The following is a 23,665-nucleotide window of genomic DNA, read 5'->3' as shown; positions in this document are numbered from 1 at the left end:
ACTTCTATCAGGTCACCTCTCAACCTCCTATGCTCCAGTGAAAAAAGTCCCAGCCTATCCAGCTTTTCTTTATAACTGAAACCTTCCATACCCGTCAATATTCTAGTAAATCTCTTCTGAACCCCCTCCAGTTTTATAATATCTTTCCTATAACTGGGTGACCAGAATTGGACACAGTATTCCAGACGAGGCCTCACCCATGTCCTATGCAACTTCGACATGAAGTCCCAACTCCTATACTCAAAGGACTGAGGAATGAAGGCAAGTGTGCCAAAAGACTTTCTAACCATCCTGTCTACATGTGACACAAACTTCAAAGAATGATGTGCCTGAACCCCTAGGTCCCTTGTTTGTTTTACCAAAATGCAATATTTCGCATTTATCCAGATTGAACTCCAGCTGCTGTTTTTCAGCCCATTGACGCATTTGATCAAGATCTCTTTGTAATCTTAGTAGATAGTGAAGAAGTTTTTCTATGCCACCGATTTTTGGTGTCATCTGCAAACTTACTAACTATGCCTTCAATATTCTCATCCATATCATTTATATAAATGACAAACAGTAGAAGCTGTTATTGTTATATACACAGAAGAAATTTCAAATGGAAGTAAAACATTTTTACATAAGAAATTTCTGAAGTACATCTTTGTTTGGTCATGAATATTTGCTCTTTTATACTTCTGTAGGTTAGTCACATATCAAATATCCATCTGCCTTGAGAGTGCAAATGCACTGACGGAGGTCGCAATTTTCAGAAAGATAGTAAACAGGCAATCTGCCTGTTCAGAAAGATGTAAAATCTCCCATTTTACTCAACAAAAAGAAGCGAGGGAGTTCAAACCTGTTCTGCCCAAATGTTTTTTTTTTGCTTCTAATCAATCTGTTCATCATTCACTGATATCAACCTAGTTCCATACGTGGTCACACCTTGTTAGCTAGATAAGACATAGAGCCGTTTAATGTTCTGTAGCATGTGGGACTTGAACCGAGGCCTCCTGGTCCAAGGTAGGGGCACTACCACTGCACTGCAAGAGGGCCTAAATATTATCTTCCTGACCATCTCACCAAAACGGGTTAATTGGTCATTTATCTAACTTCCATTTGCAAGACATTGCTGTGCACAAATTGAGTGTTATGTTTGTCCACATGACGAGTGACTACCTTTTCAAGGTAATTGAACCTTTTGGGTAGTCCTGAAGGCATAAGAGAAACTACATAAATGCAAATTCTTTCCTACTTTGGACAAGCTTTGGGGTGAATTCTATTCACAATTTATGAAACTCAAGATGCAATCTCATAATTGAGGAAATTGAACTGTTCTATGTCTTGTCTAACTAATGAGGTGTGACCATGTATGGAACTAAATTGATAGCGGTGAATGATGAGTAACCCAGTATGTGTCAGCTGTGTACACATTTGGCTTTGGCAAAAGAATGTTGATGTGTACAGTAGTTCTTTCTGAGGTTATGTTCTTACGATAATTCAAGCAGTTCACTGTTTCTGTGTACAAAAGGAACACCCCTAGACACACACTTCCTGTGGGCACAAAGTTCTTTCTATCAGACTGGCTTCCTAAATCCTGCCAGCTGCTGTCAACAAAAGAGGGAATTGAGTGTCTGAAACTGCTTGGTTGTTCCTTCCTGTTCATCAAATGAGTTTTGGGGAGTATTGGCTTGACTGACCACTGATTGAGTCACAGGTTGATTAAATGGTTTTTAAGATCCATGTGCTTCCTTTGCGGAAATTGCTTTAAGGAATCTGCCCTTGAGGTCTTCTGTGTATGTATTGTTTTACACAATAGCAGTATAGTTCTCTAGTACCTATGGTCTGTTGTGGTTCTCTACCTCTCTGAGGACCAGTCTCTCTCTCATAATGAGCAATGCAGCTTTTTGAAGCTGTTTTCATGCAAGTCATTGTGTAACATGAGCTCTTTAAGAAACAGATTTTGGAATAAAAATACATTAAATGCATAATCTACAATGGAATTACAAATGAATTTCCAAAGATTTAAGTGTGCATGTAACTATTTATTACTGGACTTTAAAATAAAAGATATATTAGAAAAGAAAGTACTTTTTAAATTGAGAGAGATTGCATGACTCATTGGTGCAGGTATCTAAGTCAATCAGTATGCACCTACCACAAGTGTTTAGAAGCACAAATGCAATCTAGTCATTTGTTACAGAAGTATTGGAATATGAGTTGAGAAATTTTACTGCAACTGTCCAGGGCATTGGCGATACTGCATCTGGGGGTACAGTGTACAATGTTGGTCTCCTGATTTGGGAACAAAAGTTTAATTGCTTTGGAAACAGTTTGGAGAAGGCTTTCTCACCTCATTCTTTGAATGAAGGGCTTATGTTATGAGATGGAGTGAACGGATTAGGCCTTTCTCCACTGGAGTTTAGAAGAATGGGAGGTGACCTTATTGAAATATGTAAAATGTTGAACGGGCTGGATATGATGAATGTCAGGGGGATGTTTCATGTTGTGGGGGAGACTAAAGCTGAGGGATATAGTTTAAGAATACAAGGCTGCCCTTTAGAATCATAGAATCGTGGAATTCCTACAGTGTGGAAGCAGGCCATTTGGCCCATCAAGTCTACATCGACCTTTCAAAGAGTATCCCCCCTCCTCCCCATTCTCCATCCTGTCCCTTTACCCCTGCATTTCTCATGGCTAATCCACCTAGCTAGCATATCTCTGGACACAATGGACAACTTAACATGGCCAGTCCACCTTATCCCCACATTTTTGTGACTGGAACGAAACCAGAGCAACTGGGAGAAAGTTCAAACTCCACAAAATTGCCCGAAGGTCGAATCAAACCCGGGTCCCTGGCACTGTGAGACAGCAGTGCGAACCGCTGTGCCACCATCTGCCCTTAATGATGAATTATAATGGCAGGTTGTTAGTATGTGGAATTCTTTGCTAGGTTGCAGTGGAGGCTAGGTCTTTAAATCAGTTCAAGGCTGACTGGGTTAGACTTTTCATAGACCAGCGAATTGAAGGTTATTAGGGTGGACAGGAAAGTGTAGCTGAAACCACAACATGTCAGCCATGATCTTATTGAATAGCGGAACTGGCTTAAAGGACCAAAAGGTCTAGTCCTTGTAAGTCTTGTCTAAGGAATGGTTCTTTATATTTCTCTATACCTTTTGCTTGAATTAAACTGACAATGGAGAGCCGAAAAGATTTAGTGGTCCATGTACAAAAATGTTAAAAGCTAGTCAACAGCTGGGGATAAAATGTTTGTTGGCCTTTACCCCACGCAGTTTCTAATACAGAGGTGGAAAAGTTATGCCACAGTTGTGCAAAGCACTGGTTGAAATGCATCTGTGTTCACTTCTAGTCCCCACCCCTCCAGCAGGCAGATGTTTTAAACAACCTGTTCAGATACATTGACAGACCTTTGGAGCATTTGGGACTTGAATCTGACCTTCCAGCCCACTGCACCACAAAAGCCCTCGTCATATGGAATAAATTAGCTTTAAAGGACAGTTTCTCCAGAATGGTTATGGGGATAAATGCGTCAAATATTAAGTGTTTTAGCAGATAACCAGTAAACAGTAGCCAAGGAAGTATGCAATTAATCAAACCGATTTGCAAAGTGTTCCTGAAATGATCGTCAAAAAAAAAACAATTGTATAAAACAGCTAAAGTACTTATGCACTGCCCATGCAGGTATGAGCATGGAGATCACATGCCTGGCGTTAGTGCCTCCTATTTTTAATGGGCTAATAAAGCATGCACATAGTCTCATCTGGATTGCCAACTAGCTACCGAAAACTAAGTTAGGTGTCAAGGCATCAGAAGGACATAACTTTACCATACCAACATTTTATACATTCTCTGTTACTTACCTGCCATTATAATTAATGTATCATCTAGTGTTCTGTAGAAAAAGAATGGTTTGTGGTCGCGCAAATTGCCGTTTATTTCTAACTTTAACTCTTGAGGCTTGGAAACAAATTCAGCCAATTTAAAATGACGATTATACATTCAGATCCGTTAACTTGGACTACTTCTTTGAGGTAATAGCTCTAGCTATTGGGGAGGAAGTGTTTGCCCCTTTAAAAATGACAAGAAGTTAGTATGGGAACCAAAAAAAATAATGTTAGTAATAGAATCATAAGTGGTATGTCGCAGAAGGAGGCCATTCAGTCTTGTCTGCACTGGCTTTCCAAATGAGCATCGTGCCTTAGTGCCATTCTTTTGTCTTTTCCCTTTCCCTGACATTTTTTTTACTTTCACGATCTAATGCCCACTTGATATCCAAAATGAATTTGCCTCCACTGCAGTTCCAGGCAATGCCTTACAGACATGTTCTACTCATTGTGTGAGAAAGGTGTTTTTCCTCATATCACATTTGCTTCTGTTTGTGCACTTGAAATTTGTGCACTCTCATTCTTGATTTGTTTTTTTTTACAAACGGAAACAATTGCTTCCTTTCTACTCTATGCAGCCCTCATGATTTTAAACATTTGTCATAACTTCTCTTTGCATGGGAACACCACCATCTGCCAGTTCCCCTCCAAGTCACTCACTGTCCTGACTTGGAAATACATTGCCATTCCTTACTGTGGCACGGCCAAATTCCTGGAACCTCCTCAAGAGCATCCTTCACCGAGGTTAGGCCAAAATCCTGGAATCTCCTCTCTAAGGACAACCTACTGCATGTGGACTGCAGTAGTTAAAGAAGGCAGCTCCCTTCTGTCCAAACGGAATAGTATCTAGCCCTCCAACCCATCTTCATAACTGAAGGTTATCATCCCTGGAAACATTCTTGAAAATCTCTTGTATGCTTTTTCTGCAGTGTACTCATATCCTTCCTATGTCTGGCATCCAGAACTGTACAGAACACTATAGTTGATGTTGAATAGTTATCTTATACAAATTCAGCATAACCACTTTTTCCTTTGTACTCTATGCCCCTATTAATAAGGCTGAGAACACGATGCTTTAATTGTTCTCTCCACCTGCCTTTCCATCTTCAATGATCTATGCACATGCATAAGTAAGTCCCTTTGGTCCTACATCCCTTCAGAATTTGTAACCTTTTTCATTGCCTCTCCGTGTTCTTTCTTCCTTAAATTTGTCACTTCTCTGCATTGAACTTCATCTCCCACTTAGCTACTCATTCCTCCAACTTGAAGTTCTTTTAGAAGTTCTACACTGTCTGCCCCACAGCTTGCAATGCTTTCAAGTTCGATATTATCCCCAAACTTTGAAATTATCCCCTGCACACCAAGATCTAGATCATTAATATATAATCATGAAAAGCAAGGCTCCTAAGACCAACCACATATGAACTGCACTACAAACCTTCTTCCAGCCTGAAAAATAGCCATTGACCGCTATTCTGTTTACTATCCTTCAGCCACTTTTGTACCCACATTGCTACAATCCCTTTTAATCCATGGGCTGTAAATTTTCTCTCATGTTTTCAGTGCAGCACTATATTGAACGCCTTCTGGACATCCATGTATATCACATCAACCTTATTGACCTACCTTTCTCCAAAGTGAAAGTTTTATCCCAAATAACTGTTACTATTAACTTCCCTATCACTAAAGTTAAACTGATGGGTCTGTAATTACTGGGCTTATCCTTTCAATATCTTTTGAATGAAAGTGTGATGTTTGCAATTATTTGATCTTCTAGCACGGAAAAATGATTGGAAGATAATAGCCTGTGAGACTGCCTGCATTTTCCCACTTTCTTTGATATCTTCGATGCATTTAATCTGCTTGCATTGCCTTGTCAACTTTAATCTCCAACAGCCTGTCCAACACTACTTCCTCATCAGTTTTGAATCCTTTTAGATTCCTCCTATATCACAATGGTCTGACATGCATGTACCTTCTTGGTAAAGACAGATGCAAAGTATTCATTTAATACCTCCACCACCCCTCCAGCCTGCAGGTGTAAATTCCTTTTTAGTCCATAATCGACCCTATGCCTCCTTTTACCATTCATTTACTAGTTGTAGCAGTTTATGAAACAGGTTAAATGAGTTTGAAGTGCAGAATTTAAATTGGCAGGTACAATATTGTGGGTGGGCACTGGCCTAGTGGTATTATCGTTGACTATTAAACCAGAAACCCAGCTAATGTTCTGGGGACCCAGGTTCAAATTTTGGCACGGCAGGTGGTGGAATTTGAATTGAATAATTTTTTTTTTAAAAAAAGTCTGGAATTAAGAATCTACCTATCACCATGAAATCATTGCCGATTGTCTGAAAAACCCATCTGGTTCACTAATGTCCTTCAGTGAAGGAAATCTGCCATCCTCACCTGGTCTGGCCCTCATATGACTCCAGACTCTGAATTGCCCTCTGCAATGGTCTAGCAAGCCACTCAGTTGTACCAGTTGCTACAAAGTCTCAAAGAAGTGAAACCGAGCAATCACCAGGCATCGGGAAAGACCACAACAAACAACCATGTCGACCCTGCAAAGTCGTCCTCACTAATGTCTGGGGGCTAGTACCAAAATTGGGAGAGCTGTCTCACAGACTAGTTAAGCGTGAATGTCACTTGCCATTTGTCAGCCCAAGCCTGGATATTGTCCAGATCTTGTTGCATTTGAACACTGACTGCTTGAGCATCTGAGGAGTCGCAAATGGGCGGCAAGGTAGGTGGCTCAGTGGTTAGCACTGCTGCCTCACAACGCCAGGGACCCGGGTTCGATTCCACCCTTGGGCAATTGTCTGTGTGAAGTTTGCGCATTCTCCCTGTGTCTGTGGGTTTCCTCCGGGCGCTCCGGTTTTCTCCCACCATCCAAAGATGTGCAGGCTAGGTGGATTGGCTGTGTTAAATTGCCCATAGTGTTCAGGGATGTGTAGCTTAGGTGGGTTATAGGGAGATGGGTCTGGGTGGGATGCTCCAAGAGTCGCTGTGGACTTGTTGGGCTGAAGGGCCTGTTTCCACACTGCAGGGATTCTGCGATTCTATGATTCGTTCTATGGCTCATCACATAAATACACTGGCTACAAGAGCAGGCCAGAAGCTAGAAATACTGTGACGAGTAACTCACCACCAGACTCCAGAAAGCCTGTCCACCACCTACAAGAAACAAGTCAGGAGTGTGTTGGAATACTCCCCACTTGCCTGGATGAGTGCAGCTCCGACAACACTGATGAAGCTTGGCACCATCCAGGACAAAGCAGCCCGCTTGATTGGCACTGCATCCACTCCCTCCACCACTGCTCAGTAGCAGCAGTGCATACGATCTACAAGACACACTGCAGAAATTCACCAAAGATCCTCAGACAGCACCTTCCAGACCATGACCACTTCCATCTGGAAAGACAAGGGCAGTGAACATATGGGAACACCACCACCTCCAAGCCACTCACCATACTGACTTGGAAATATATTGCTGTTCCTTCACTGTTATTGGGTCAAAATCCTGGAATTCCCTCCCTAATGCCATTGTGCGTGAACCTACAGCAGGTGGACTGCAGTGTTCCAAGACAGCTCAGCACCACCTTCTCAAGGGCAACGAGGGATGGGCAGGAAATGCTGGCCAGTCAATGACACCCACATCCCTCAAATGAAAAAAAAAATCTCAGACATTGCTGCAAGTGGGGGCAGGATCATGGCTGGGGACTAAATATTTAAAGATACACATCCTAGCAAAAGGACAGACAGATTGGCAGAGGGTGCAGGATTGCCTTGTTATTAAAATTAAAATTAAATTAAATTGGAGTCCTACAGCATGGAGACAGGCTCTTTGGCCCAAACTGATCCATACCAATCAAATTGTCCATTCATGCTAACTCCATTTCTCTGCATTTGGCCCATATCCTTCTAAACTGTTCCTTGCCATGTATTCATCCAAATGCCTTTTAAATGTTGTTAATGTACCCGCCTCAACCACACCGTTGGCAGCTCATTCCATATGCGTACCACCCTCTGTGTTTTTAAAAAAAAAAAATGTTGCTCTTCACATTCCCATGTATTTTTCCCCTCTTACCTTAAACTGATGCCCTCTAGTCCTTCGATTTCCCAACCATGGGGAAAAAAGACTGAGTGCATTCACCCTATCCACATCTCTAATCTTGCACGTTTTTGAGATCCCACGTCAATCTCCTATGCTCTAAAGAAAACAGTCCTAGCTTGTCCAACCTCCCCCCTATAACTCAGTCCCTTGATTCTTGACAACATCCTTGTAAATTTCTTCTGCACACTTTTTCCAGTTTAACAACATCCTTCCTATAGCAAGGTGACCAAAACTGAACACAATACTCCCAAGTGCGGCCTCACCAACATCCTGTACAACTGCAAATCGATAGCAGGAAATGAAATAGGGTGGGAAAGAGTTTCAAACAGTGAAAGCAGCAAGTGATAGAGCTAAGCGATTCCACAGCCAACAATCAGATCTAAGCTCTGCAGTCCTGCCACATCCAGTTGTGAATGGTGGTGGACAATTAAGCAACTCACTGTAGGAAGCTCCACAAATATCCCCATCTTCAATGATGGAAGAGCCCAGCACACCAGTGCCAAAGATAAAGCTGAAGCATCCGCAGCAATCTTCAGCCAGAAGTGCTGAGTGAATGGTCCATCTCGGACTCCTCCAGTAGTCCCCAGCATTACAGATACCAGTCTTCAGCCAATTCGATTCACTCCACGTGATATCAAGAAATGGTTGGAGACACAATACTGCAAAGGCTACGGGCCCTGACAATATTCCGGCAATAGTATTGAAGACTTGTGCTCCAGAACTTGCTGCTCCCCTAGCCAAGCTGTTCCAGTTCAGTTACAACACTGGTATCTGCCCGGCAATGCAGAGAGTTGCTCAAGTATGTCCTGTACACACAAAGCAGGACAAATCCAACCTGGCCAATTACCGCCCCATCAGTCTACTCTCGATCATCAGTAAAGTGATGGAAGGTGACATTAACAGTGCTATCAAGCAGCACCTAATCAGCAAAAACCTGCTCGGTGACGCCCAGTTTGGGTTCCACCAGGGCCACTCAGCTCCTGATCTCATTACAGCCTTGGTTCAAACATGGACAAAAGAGCTAAATTCCAGAGGTGAGGTGAGTGTGATAGCCCTTGACATCAAGGCTGCATTCGACTGAGTTTGGCATCAAGGAGCCATAGCAAAACTGGAACCAATGGGTATCAGGGGACGAACTCTCTGGTGGTCGGAATTATACCTGATACATAGGAAGATGGTCGTGGTTGTTGGAGGTCAATCGTCTCAGCTCCAGGACATCTCTGCAGGAGTTCCTCAGAGTGGTGTCCTCAGCCCAACCATCTTCAGCTGCTTCATCAATAACCTTCCATCTATCATGAGGTCAGAAGTGGGGATGTTCACCGATGATTGCACAATGTTCAGCACCATTTGCGACTCCGCAGATGCTGTAGCAGTCAATGTTCAAATGCAACAAGATCTGGACAATATCCAGGCTCGGGCTGACAAGTGGTAAGTGACATTCACGCCACACAAATGCCAGGCTATGACCATTGCCAATAAGAGACAATCTAACCACGACCCCTTGACATTCAGTGGTGTTACCATTATGGAATCCCCCACTATAAACATCCTGGGTGTTATCATTGACCAGAAACTCAACTGGACTTATCACATAAACACTGGCTACCAGAGCAGGCTAGAAGCTAGGAATACTGTGGAGAGTAACTCACCTCCTGACTCCTCAAAGCCTGTCCACCATCTACAAGGCACAAGTCAGGAGTGTGATTGAATACTGTGTGGGTAGATTTGAGGAATCACAAAGGAAAAAAAGACTCTGTTAGGAGTTATGTACAGGCTTCCTAGCAGTATTTGGGAAGAAAATAAATTCGGCAATACAAAAGGCATAGAAGAAAGGCACTAGTGGAATAATCGTAAAAACTTCAATATGCAAATGGACTGTGTAAATCAGGTTGGTCTTTGATCTCGAAAAGAAGTTTGTGGAATGTCTGCAAGATGGTTTTTTTTTTGGAGCAGCTTGTGGTGGACCCTACTAGGGAGCAGGCAATACTGGATTTGGTGATGTGTAATGAGAGAGACTTGGTTAGGGTGCTTAAGATGGAAGAACCCCTAGTTGTCAATGACCATAATGTTGAGCGGGAGATGCTTGAATCGGGTGTAATAGTATTAGAATTGAGTAAAGATAACTACAAAGACATGACAGAAGAGCTGGCCAGAGTTGATTGGAAGGGGAGACTAGCAGAGAAAGTGGAGCAGCAATAGTGGCAGGAGTTTCTGGGGGTAATTTGGCATGCATGGCAAAAATTCATCCCAAAGAAGAAGAAGCATACTAAGGGCAGGATGAGGCAACCATAGCTGATGAGGGAAGTTAGGGACAGCATTAGAGCAAAATAAGAAGCATGAAAATTAGTGGGAAGTCAGAGGATTGGGGAAACCAGCAGTGGATAACTAAAAAAGCAATAGGGGGGAAAAAGATAAAATTTGAGGAAGTAGTAGTAGTAGTAGTCACCCGAAGGTTGCAGGAACAACAACTCATATTCCGCTTGGGAACCCTGCAGCCCAATGGTATCAATGTGGATTTCACAAGTTTCAAAATCTCCCCTCCCCCCACCGCATCCCAAAACCAGTCCAACTCGTCCCTGCCTCCCTAACCTGTTCTTCCTCCCACCTATCCCCTCCTCCCACCCCAAGCCGCACCTCCATCTCCTACCGACCAACCTCATCCCACCCCCTTGACCTGTCCGTCCTCCCTGGACTGACCTATCCCCTTCCTAACTCCCTACCTACACTCACCTTTCCTGGCCCCATCCCCGCCTCTTCGACCTGTTTGTTTCCTCTCCACCTATCCTCTCCTCTATCCCTCTTCTATCCGCCTCCCACTCTCTCCCTATTTATTTCAAAACCCCCTTCCCCTCCCCCTTTTCTGATGAAGGGTCTAGGCCCGAAACGTCAGCCTCTCTGCTCCTATGATGCTGCTTGGCCTGCTGTGTTCATCCAGCCCTGCACCTTGTTGTCTAAAATTTGAGGAAGCTAGGTAGTAATATCAAGTAAGGTTGCAAGAGTTTGTTTAGAATCCTAAAAGATGAGAGAAGGGCATGAGTAGATATTAGAGATAACAAGGTGCAGAGCTGGATGAACACAGCAGGCCAAGCAGCATCATAGGAGCAGGAAGGTATAAAGCTGGAGAAGTAGCAATGGGGGACAAAGAAATGGCGCAGGAACTGTATAGATAATTGTCATCAATTTTCACAATGGAAGACCAGTTAGTGTTCTAAATTGGACCAAGGCCAATTTTGATGGTCTTAGACAGGACCTTTCAAAAGTTGTTTGAGGAAAGCTGTTGACAAGCAAAGGGATGCCTGGTAAGTGGGAGGCTTTCAAAAGTGAGTTAATGAAGGTTCAGGGCCAGCACGTTCCTGTTAGTGAAGGGTAAGTTTTTTTTTGAGAAGATTTGTAGCTCGGATTGTGGATGAGGTTGTAGACATGCTGTATAATCGGAGTGTGTTGGATCCAACAAACTCCGATTCTACGAACTCTAAGGTACACAAACCGGGGGTCCCCCTCAGACCCATTGTCTCACTACCAGGCACACCAACATATCGACTTGCCAAAGAACTACAACAGAAATTGAAATACTTAGTGTTGACTATCCACTCCTTCCACTCTTCACAAGAATTCCTCAACATCATCAAGGACACCAGGATAGAAGAGGACGAGATGATATTTTTTGACGTAACGGCACAATTTACATCCATAAACATCGACCTAGCTAAAGAAACGATTGCCACAGTACTGGATGAATCAAGGTAGGCAGACAACCCAGGATACCAACAACATCAATAAGGACACCACCATGAAACCAGTAGATCTGTGCCACTTCACCTTCACCTTCAACGACAGCATATACAAACAAATCAATGGAACACCAATGGGTCACCAATATCCGGATTGATTGCAGAAGCAGTAATGCAAAGGTTAGAACGGACAGTGCTCCCCACTATACAACCCAAACTTTGGGTCCAATATGTGGATGACACCTTCGTGACTATTAAACGCAGAAAACTAGAAGATACGCACCGACACACAAATAACATCCATACCGGGATAAAATTCATGAAAGAAGAGGAGACCAACAACTGACTACCCTTCCCGGACCCAACGGTAGAACGCAAAAACAATGGGGAACTCCAGACTAGTGTATATAGAAAGACTATACATACAGATCAGATACTCCATCACACTAGCAACCACCTTAATGCCCATAAACGGAGCTGCATCAGGACACTATTCAAACAAGCCACAACACATTGCAGCGACCTTCAAAAGGAATGGATACCCGAAAAGCGCAATCTGCCGTTACCTCCGAGACAGACCACAACAGGAAGACATAACACGACTAGCTCCCTAATCGACCTACTGTACATCAAGGACATGTCAGAAATGACCACAAGACTACTCGGACCCCTAGGTATCAGAGCAAACCAACAACCACCCCACGACAGCTACTGACGAGTGTAAAGGATCCTACACCCAAAACCAGTGTAATATACAATATACCATGCAAGGACTGTGAGAAATGCTACATAGGCCAAACCAGAAGAAAATTGACAATACGGATACACTAACACCAACTTGCCACCAAGAGACCCTACCAATTCTCGCTTGTCTCACTACGCATGGACAACGAGGGACACGAATTTGACTGGGACAACACACCCATAATTGCACAAGCCAAACAAAGAAACGCCTGGTATTCCAACCAGAACTCCATCAACAAACACATTGGTTTGTACACAGGGTCTAATTCACTGAGAAACTGAACCAGAAGCAATACCAACCACCCCAGCAAACCAAAGCACATAAATAACAAGCAGCAGGACAGAACACAGACGCTTCACCGGAGGCGCACTGACGATGTTACCTAGCAGGCTGACGAAACGTTTGCAACCAAACTCATTGGCTCGGCAAGCATGTCTACCACCTCCGTGTGAGGCTGGCAGGAGTAGGAAACCCTGGATGACTGGAGTTCTTGAGGATCACGACAAGAGAAAGGAGGCATATGGTATGTATATACACCTGAGATTATTTGGATTCCTTGAAGAGTATAGAGGGTCCCGGAGTACATTTAAGAGAAAAGTAAGGAGCGCTATAAGGGGACATGAGGTGGCTTTGGCAGATAACGTAAAGGAGAATCCAGAGGGATTCTACAAGTCAATGAAGAGCAAAAGAGTAACTAGGAAGAGAATAGGTCCTCTTGAAGGTCAACAGGTCACCTTTGTGTGGAGCCACAAGAGATGGGTCTCACAGGTAGACAGGGAAGGGAAGAAAGTGTTTGGCATGCTTGCCTTCATTGGTCAGAGCATTGAGTATAGAAGTTGCAGCTGTAAAAGACCATTAGTAAGGCCACACTTGGAGTACTGCATGCAGTTCTGGTTCCCCTACTAGAAAGGATACTATTAAACTAGAAAGAGTTCAGAAAAGATTTCAGGATGCTACCTTGACTGGAAATTTAAGTTATAAGGAGAGCTGGATAGGCTCTGAATTTTTTTACCTGGAGTGTTGGAGGCTGAGGGGTGACCTCATAGAGGTTTATATAATCATGAGGGGCATAGACAAGGTGAATAGCCAAGGTCTATTCCCCAGGATAGGGGAGTTCAAAACTGGAGGGCATATTTTTAAGGTGAGAGAGGAAAGATTAAAAGGGACCTGAGGGGCAACTTCTTCCACAGAGTTGTTCGTATATGGAATGAACTGCCAGAGGACGTGGTTAATGAGGGTAGTTAAAACATTTAAAAGACATTTTAACAAGAGTGAAGGTTTAGAGGGATATGGGCCAAGCACAGCCAAAGCGGCTAGTTCAGTTTAGGAAACCTGGTTGACGTGGACGAGTTGGACCGATGTCAGTTTCCGTGCTGTATGACTCTGTGACTCTATTTTATCCAAGCAGCTCTGAATGTTTGTCGAACATTTTTGAGGGTATGTTCCCAAATATACACCTCTTAGAAGAAAGTCCGTTGCTCAATTACAGTTTCTCCCACCAACTTTTTATTACAGTTTATGCAACTCAATTCTGTTCTTGTCCCATCAAATTGTCTGTCTTCACCATCATCCTAAACCTTACAATACACCAATCACAGATTCCTAAACGTTTCCTCACTGACATTTTATCAACTTGACTCACTTCATTTTCAGGAACCAGGCCCAATAGAGCACCTTTCTTGTTGAAATGGATGATGACTGCTGTTGGAAATTTGCCTGAACACAACCTAAGAACACTTGCCCTTTATTGGCCTTGCACTGCCAGTCTCTCGGTCTGTATTTGGGTAGCTAGTTTCCATCATAACTGCTGTATAGTGGTGGCATCTCTCTCTCTCTAATTTCCCTCAGATTTGTATGACTGCAACCTTCCCACTAGTTGGCGATAATTTGGGAGCACCGAGCAATATAATTGCACCCTCCTTGTTCCTTGGATCTAGCCAAGATTCTGTCTCTGAACTCTTTGGGACAACCTCTTTCTCCAGCACTGCAGTGTGCTCCTTAACCAATCTCTTCCCCCTTTCCTCCTTTTCTATTTTTTTCTGAATACCTTATCCTTAGGAGTATTTAACACCCAATCCTGCGATTCTTTGAGCCAGGTCTCTGTTCCACCACAAAATCATATTTTCAATGGTAATCTGTGCCTGTAAATCTCCAACCTTACTGACTATACTTCATTCACTTACATGTATAATAACCTTGATGTAAACTACTTTACTTTCTCCCATACTCCAACTCCACATATTAACTTAGTATTCCTATTTTAGTAATATATCTCTCCAAGTCTTTTGTGAACCCTGATATTTCTCTCTCATGTTCTCTTGGTTTTCACACTTCCGCTGAATTAGATTATAGCCCTCCCACCAGCATTACCAAAACACTGCATGAGTTGTTCAGTCCCAGCTCTGTTAAGGCTCATCACAAATGCCATCTTTCCCAGAGATTGTCCAATGTCCAGGACTCTGAAGCTCTTCCTCCTGCGCCGCCTTTCCAGTCATACATTCATCTGCCGTATCCTCCTATGTTTATACTCATTGCACATGGTGCTGGGAGAAAGCTGGTGATTACAACATATGGCATCCTGCTTGCTAATTTTCTACTCTGGCCCCTAAATTCTGGGTGCAGTATCACCTCATTTCTACCCAAGTCATTGGTACCAACATGAGCCAAAACCTCTATCTGTTCAACCTCCCCCAGATGAATTCAAGAGGGGATTAGATGATTATTTGCATAGGAGGAGTGTACACGGCTGTGGGCACTAGGTAATGACGCTCAAATGAGGAGTCTGTCCAGGCACAGTCAATTTCCTCCTGGTAGGTAACAATTTAGTGATTTTTGTGAAGAATGTCTTGCAGTTACTGGGGTGTCCTTGACCTGGCCCCAGGAAAGGGAAAAAAAACTATTCTGGAATCACATCTCTGACTGCAGAAACACTTGCCTGCTCGCCTAAATAACGAATGTTCTATTTCTATTACTGTTGTTTTATTCCGCTCCTCATGATACCTTAAATGTCTCTCTGACTATGCTTCCTTGAGGAATCAGCACCCTTGTCTGCTTCCAAAGTGGAAAACTGATCTGTGAATGGGACAAGAGGGAACCTCTGCATTTCTCGACAGCTTCTCTTGAACTGCTTGTGGCTTACCCATCCTCTTTGTGCCTCCAGACCATTTAAGATGTAGTGTGACCACCCTTCTGAATGTGCAATTGATGTAACGCCAAGCTTCATGGATGTGCCACTGTGATTCCAGCTGTCACTCGAGCTCTGAATTGAACAATCTGCACTGTCTTAACTTTTCTTGTGTTAACTTTATTCTGCTTTAGATTTATTTTATATCTTTATTATGTTGGCCCTGACTTCCTCTTGTTTCTGGTGTTTTTCAGGTAAATCAAGTTAGTTGTGTTTAGTGTTCTCTATATCTGGCAAATACACAATGCTGCCACTTCTACATATGACAGAATAGTTGACCCATACTTATTAATTTGCCTCCAGTTCAAATGGTGGAGGCTGCTACAATAACAGTGTTTAAAAGGTATCTGAATGGGTATATGGATAGGAAGGGTTTAGAGGGATATGGGCCAAATGCTGACAAATGGGACTAGATTAATTTAGGATATCTGGTCGGCATGGACAAATTGAATCAAAGGGTCTGTATCATTGTTAAACAACTTGATGACTCTATATACCCATTTATGTCTATTTGCGCGATTAATTCAACCACTTTATATTGAATGCTCCGTGCACTATGGCGCAAAACCTAAAGGGTTGTCTTTTTAATATTCCTTCTCCCAATACCACCATTTTGTTTTACTTTGGCCTTGTTTAATTCTGGCCTCTGATTCCTCTGCCTTTTACTTCCCCTATTCTCTTTTCTGTCTTTTGTTCATGTCCTTGATTTCCCTTTCTCTGACATAAGCTCCCACCCCCTGCCAATTTAACTTAAATTCTCCCCGACCACTCTAGCAAATACTCCTCTAAGGCAACACCCCTGGTCCTAGCCAAGTATAACCCGTCCAGTTTGTACTGGTCCCATCCCCACCCCCACCCCCAACTGGTCTCAGTGCCTAGGAATCTGAAAACCTCCCCATTACATCAACCCTTTAACCAGTTGTTCATCAATGCTAAATAACATCACCAGTCTCAAGATTTTTTGAAGAAGAGTTTTTTTTCTGAAGAAGGGTCTCAACCCGAAACATCAGCTTTCCTGCTCCTCTGATGCTGCTTGGCTTGCTGTGTTTCATCCAGCTCTACACCTTGTTATACCAGTCTCAAGATGTTTTGTTGGGGGCTTATAATCCAAAGTATCATCGTGCTTGAAATGCATTCTCGCAAATGATCCGTTGTGCTTCACTGTTAATTCTTGATTAGGCGTTATCTTTGTGTGGTGAATTCATGAGGTTTACTGGGCCATAATGGTTTGTCTTTCCCTTTGCCTTTTGCTTTGTTCTCTCTTCTTTCTTAGTGGATAAACCTCATCGTTCAAGTCATGCATTCAATTGCTGGAACATTCAAACCAAAACATGAGAACACTAGTCTCAAGATTTTTTGAAGAGTTTTTTTTCTGATGAAGGGTTTAGGCCCGAAACGTCAGCCTTCCTGCTCCTATGATGCTGCTTGGCCTGCTGTGTTCATCCAGCTCTACACCTTGTTATCTCAGATTTTCCAGCATCTGCAGTTCCTACTATCTCTCATGAGAAAATGAAACTGGCTTGGTGAAATATGAGGGACCCAGGAAGAATTAGAGTAATGAATATTCAAAAATATTACAGTCATGAGTAGTTGGTTTTCATTTTTTCTGATTTGCCTGATCATGCCACAATTAAATGTGGTTGAGTAAATTGGCCATTTAACCAATTCAGCAGTTTAGAAGTCGATAGAGATTTGCATTTGGGAAGTGTATTCTGAAACAGGAAGAATGAAGGATTTTACAACAAAGGTAAAAAGTTAGTTGAGAGTAATAATAATCGTTCTGAGGCAGTGGATGGAGGAGGTGTTTTTGGGATTTTGGGCTTCCAGCACCTTCATAGAAGAGTTCACTTGCGGGAGGGGTATTGAACAACACTGTGCACTGTACAGTGAGAGCAGAAATTGATTTTTATGATGCTGAGTGGTGATACTTACTGGACAGTTCTCTGCAACAGGTCTTTTATCACCGTAACTAGTTTGTTCCAGCTCTTTGGTTCAGGGTTAGAAGCCTCATTTTTAGTGAAGAATAAAACTCATAGTAATTATTTACCTTTTACATTATTCTGATCTGAGAATAATTTACAGAGAATAATAACACTGCAGAGAAATGTCAGCACATTTAAAGTAGATTTTCCCATTTATTTTGGAATAGGAATTAATAACCAAAACATGACCTGTTATAATTCTTTTAGCAATGTTATGAAATAGTTACAAAATACTAAGTAGATCTTCTGTGGCATTGCTCATAATAAGACAACGGATACACCTTTTTCATAAAACTCAATGCATTTAATGTGCGATCAGGGCCATTGATTAGTGACTGAATTAATGTTTTCACCATATTGTGTTTCTTTCAACTGGTACCGACACAACTTACATTCCATAACACTATTATTATCTGATGACTGAAATGGTCTTTTTATCTCTGTTTAACCTTTAAAGTGACAACACGAAACAAGTTGGTACATGAGATGCAGTAGTTGAGAGGTAATTGTCACTAGTATATAGTAGTACTCGTGGAATGACTAGAACATAGAACAGTACAGCACAGGAACAGGGTCTTCAGACACCATGACAGTGCCGACCCCGATGCCATTCTAAACTAATCGCTCTTGCTTGTACATGGGTCCATATCCCTCGATTCCCTGCCTGTTCATGCGTCTGTCTAAGTGCCTCTTAAACATTGCTATCGTATCTGCTTCTCCCACCTCTTCTGGCAGTGTACTGCAGGCACCTACCATCATCTGTGTAAATAAATTGCCTCGCACATTTCCTTTGAACTTTTCACCTCTAACTTTCAACCTGTGCCCCCTAGTGTTTGACACTTGCACCCTGAGGAAAAATGTCATAGAGTAATACAGCACAAAAACAGCCCCTTTTGGTCCAACTTATCCATGTTGACCAGGTTTCCTGAACTGAACTAGTTAAATTTGCCTGCATTTGGCCCATATCCCTCTAAACCTATCCTATTCTTGTACCTGTCCAAATGTCTTTTAAATGTTGTAATTGTACTTGCCTCTACCACTTCCGTATATAACCACCCTTTTGTGTGAAAAAGTTGCTTCTGAGGTCTGTTTTATATCTTTCCCATCTCACTTTAAACCTATTCCTCTAGTTTTAGACTTCCCTAACCTGGGGAAAAGACCTTGGCTATTCACCTTATCAATGATTTTATAAACTTCTGTAAGGTCACTCCTCAGCCTCCTATGCTCCAAGTGAAAAAGTCCAAGCCTGTCCAGTGTCTCCTAATAACTGAAACGCTTCGATCTCGGTAACATCCTTGTCGATCTTTTCTGCACCCTTTCCAGTTTAACAGCATCCTTCCCATAGCTGGAGAATTCGAATTGTATGCAGTACTCTAAACGTGGCCTCGCCAGTGTCTTAACATGATGTCCTAACTCCTATACTCAATGCTCTGACCAATGAAGGCAAGTGTGCCAATCACCTTTATCACTAACTTGTCTACCTGTGGTGCCACTTTCAAGGAACTATGTACGTGTACCCCTAGCCCCTCTGTTTGATAGCACTCCCCAGGGCCCCACCTTAACTGTGAAAGTCCTGCCCTTTTGTTGTACCAAAATGAAACACCTGGCATTTATCTAAATTAAACTCCATCCGCCATTCTTCGTCCCATTGGCCCAGCTGCAGCTTAACTTGCCAACTTTTATACCCAGTGCCCCAACCAATGTAGGTAAACATGCCATATGCCTTTATCACCTTATCCACTTATGTTACCACTTTCAGGGAACTATGGACTTGCAGCCCAAGATCCTTCTGTACATCAAGGGTCCTGCCGTTTACTGTATACTTTCCTCTTGTATTTGACTTCCCAGAATGCACCACCTCACACTTGTCTGGATTAAACTCCACCTGCCATTTCTTTGCCAAACTTTCCAACTGATCTATATCCTGCTGTATCCTTTGACAAAGTTCCTCAATAACCTCAACTCCTCCAATTTTTATGTCTTCTGCAAACTTAATTAAACAGACCACATACATTTTCAGCTGTCATTTATTTATCATGTATTGCAAACAACAGAGATCTCGGCACTAATCCTTATAGAACACCACTGGTCACAGATTTCCAGTCAGAATAACAGTCCTCCACAAATACCCTCTGTCCTCTACGACCAAGCCAATTTTGTATCCATCTTAACTCACCATGAATCCCACATGACTTAATCTTCTGGACCAACCTACCATGAGGGATCTTGCCAAATGCTGTAGTAAGGTGCAGGTAAACTATATCCACTGCTCTACCCATATCAATTATATTTGTCATTTCCTCAAAAAATTCAAATCAGATTTGTGAGACAAGACCTGTCCAGCACAAAGCCATGCTGACAATTTCTAATAAGTGCATTCTTTTCCAAAAATGAGTGAATTCTTTCACGAAGAATCTTCACTAATTTCCCCAGCACTAACGTAAGGCTCATCAGTCTGTTATTTTCTGGATTATCCCTGTTGTACATTTTAAGCAAATGAACAATATTGGCTATTCTCCAGTATTCTGGGACCTCGTCTGTGGCTAAAGAAGATACAGAGATCTCTGTCAAGGCCCCAGCAATCTCGTCCCTTGCCTCCCTCAGTATCCTAGGATAGATCCCATCAAGTCCTGGCAACTTAACTACCTTAATGTTTTTCAAAACACCCAGCACCACCACCACCTTAATATCGACATGCCGCTGCCTAATTTTATCATTATCCACGATCATCATCTTGGTGAATACCAGTGCAAAATACTGGTTAAGGACCTCACTCACTTCCTGTGGCTTCATGCGTAAGTTCCTTCCTTTAATGGACCTACCCTTTCCCTAGCTCCCCCTTGCTCCTAAAATGCCTCGGGATTCTCCTTAATCTCTTACCAAGGGCATTTCATGGCTATTTTTAGCCCTCCTAATTCCTTGTTTAAGTTATTCCCTGCTTCCTTTGTATTCCTCAAGGGTTTTGTCTGATTTCAGTTGCCTAAACCTTACTTATGCTTCCTTTTTTATTTCACTAAACTTTCACTATCTCCTATTAACCAGTGTTCTTGAACCTTGCCATCCCCACAGGAAAATGCTGGTCCTGAACTACCATCAACTGATTTTTAAAAGACTTCCACATGTCAGATATGGATTTACCCTCAAACAGCTGCTCCCAATCTAATTTTTCCAGTTCCTGCCTAATGCTACTGAAATTGGCCTTACCCAAATTTAACACTTTCACCTGAGGACCAGTTTTATCCTTATCCATAACTAGCTTAAAATTTATGGACTCTGATTTTGCTTCACCTGGAGCTGTCCCTGGCATTTCAAATTACTTCAGTGTGGTTGCTGGAGTACGGCAAAATGAGGTGGCCTTGATACAGGGTTTTGGTTTTTCTCCTCTGTTACAGTTGTTAGTCATTAAAATGTTTACATTTCCTACTTCAACCAAACAACTGATAATGATGATTTAAAAACTTCTAATTACCTAAAGATTCAATTTGATTCTTTACTGATTTAATTTTAAATGAATTCCAATTTATAGTCTTTATGGTCTGTCAGTTTTACACACAAGATTTGTGAATAAAGCTTTTCAAATTTTCAAATTCTGCATATAGTTTGGAAAAACAGCTGAGCAGAAATTGCTAGAAGCTGATGAAAAATACTTTTTGCTTCTTGGTTACAATATGCATCTTCAACATGCAAAATCTAACTTATTGAATTAAATATCAACTTTGGACAAATGTATTGAGCTGGCTTGATGGCTAACAGGTCAACAACCAGATGATACAGATTTATAGTGATTGGAAGAAGAACCAGGGCCATACAAGGAATTATATTTTCTCACAAATAATTTTGATTTGGAATGTACTGCCTGATAGAGTAATGGAAATAGATTCACCTGTAAGTTTCAAAAGGCTATTGGATAAACACTGAATGAGAGAAAAAAAATGTTTAGACACAAAAAAAACTGCAGATGCTAGGATCCAAAGTAGACAGACAGGAGGCTGGAAGAAGACAGCAGGCCAGGCAGCATCTGGAGGAAAGGAGCAGTCAACGTTTCAGGTATTACCCTTCTTCAGGACTCAAAACAAAATTACTGGCTTCTAGGTAAAGAACCAGGCAATTCTGACTTGCTGTTTGAAAGAGTTGATGCAATATCATGATATCCCAGGTTGCTGCCTTCTCTGCTGTACACTCTTTGATTCAGTAAAATTAATCAAAATGTGTTAAATTTTTTTGGAAAAGTGTATGACCATGACTTGCTTACAGAACAAATAGTTAAATTATATATGGAATCTGTCCTTTGTTAGGTTTGAATTGACTAATGATTTATAAACTGAGATTGAGATTTCAGAATTTTGTTCCTTACAGGTGGCAGTTGTGAAGATGAAAAACACTGAACGTGTTTATGCTATGAAAATACTCAATAAGTGGGAGATGCTGAAACGTGCTGAGGTAAGCTCAGTTTGATGTAGATTTCGGTGTGTACTAATAATCCAAAATTTCCATTTTGGGATGGATCACCATACAAATACATTGATGCTTTGAGTTCCGGGGAAAATGTGCCATGGCACAGTCCTCACAGTTGAATCTTATGATCGTGACATGATATGATTCCACAACTAACTGTGTACATCCCTTCTGATTTTTTGAAAAAAGCTTCTTTTCCTTTCTAAAAAGAGAAATTTAGCTGGGAAATAATTTTCAGGACTCTGTCAAAATGAGTGCTATTGCAATACGTTCACTTCCTCAGCAGAGCGGCCTTTCAAAATAAATGTTTTGACAGTTTCTGCTTAAGCTGGTTTGTAATTGCAAATTCTAACTATTATTATCAAACATGCCTGAAATTGGATAAATCTTGAATATCTGAAACATCAGCATAAAAAATTTAACATGGTTGTTGCGATTCGTCATATTCCCAGAGAACCATAGGCTACTCCTATCCTGAGAGAGACAACTGGCGGTGAGTTTAATCCTCTATCCTCTAGTCCCTCTATCGCAGGTGAGTGGCGAGGTTGAGAAGCAGGCCCTCATGGTGATCTTAACCAGTATGCAAGTTGGACATGCATTGTTGGCATCACACTGCATCACAAACTAGCCATCCAGCCAACTGAACTACCCAATCCTTGCAAGCCAGCATTGGCGTAGAAGGTTGATTTAAGCTAGAAGGATTATGCTCACAAGATGAATTTTTATAACTAAAATATCAATTATATACATTGCTTGTGAAGGGTCAGAGTATACATTTTGATATCTGATATTAAAGGGGACTTCTATAAATCATATAGTGGCAGTAAGGAAGAAACTTTACTGCCTTTTTTTTTCTTTTTACTGACAATTGTGCTGATGCATTGAAAAGGAAACATCGTGACTTTGGTGATAGACTGGATTTGACTTGCCATCCAGTTACATTCACATCAAGGGTTTTTTCAAGGAAAGAAAATACTGACAGAGTAAGGATTTACCTACTTTTTTTTTAAATGAAATTTGACAGTTACTTCGAGGCATCTTCTACTCGGAAGTTTTAGAAACTACAGAGTGAAAACGTTTTGGTTAAAAAGTATTATTTTTTGATAATGCATTCGCAGTTCTTTCCATAAAACCTGTTGGAAGTGCAGTGTTCTTTGAACAAATCACTTAGGTAGTGCAATACTTTAATCTACAATCACCTACTTGGCTTTCTGGCCATTATAATGGGTTATATTTTAAAATGAATACTCGGTGACCTATAATTCCAAATCTGCCATAGTGATTGTTTAGCAGATCTAGGAAAAGGATGACAAAAAGCTAATCGGGGATATGTGCCACTATGTCCTGGTCGTTTTCTGCTGGGGCTGGAAGATTACTCAATCCTGTGTGAATAACACTCATCTATATTTGCAGACGCTTGGTTTTAAATTCCACTATGGAGAGTTCGCCTCCATTAAAGCTTCCAGTGTAATGTGGTTGAAACTTTAGTTAACTAGTGATGTTGAAAATCATTACTACAGCAAAATATTTACTATTGTCCAAACCCTAATTTTTCTGAATTAAT

At 41.7% G+C, this 23,665-nt stretch overlaps 1 protein-coding gene across 8 annotated transcripts in view; it reads left to right on the top strand.

Annotated features, from left to right (window-relative positions):
* cdc42bpb (CDC42 binding protein kinase beta (DMPK-like)) overlaps positions 1 to 23,665 on the top strand; it is a 191,881-nt gene that overhangs the window by 87,685 nt on the left and 80,531 nt on the right. For all 8 annotated transcript variants that reach the window (XM_048599866.1, XM_048599871.1, XM_048599870.1 and 5 more), the window contains exon 3: positions 22,003 to 22,086. In XM_048599866.1, coding sequence (XP_048455823.1) covers positions 22,003 to 22,086 — 84 coding nt within the window. The remainder of the gene's footprint in view (positions 1 to 22,002; positions 22,087 to 23,665) is intronic.

Source organism: Rhincodon typus, chromosome 8 (assembly GCF_021869965.1).
Source record: "Rhincodon typus isolate 14 chromosome 8, sRhiTyp1.1, whole genome shotgun sequence".
NCBI classification, from domain to species: Eukaryota; Metazoa; Chordata; class Chondrichthyes; order Orectolobiformes; family Rhincodontidae; genus Rhincodon; species Rhincodon typus.
Note: the sequence above shows the minus strand (reverse complement) of the source record. Positions and strands in the feature narration are given on the sequence as shown.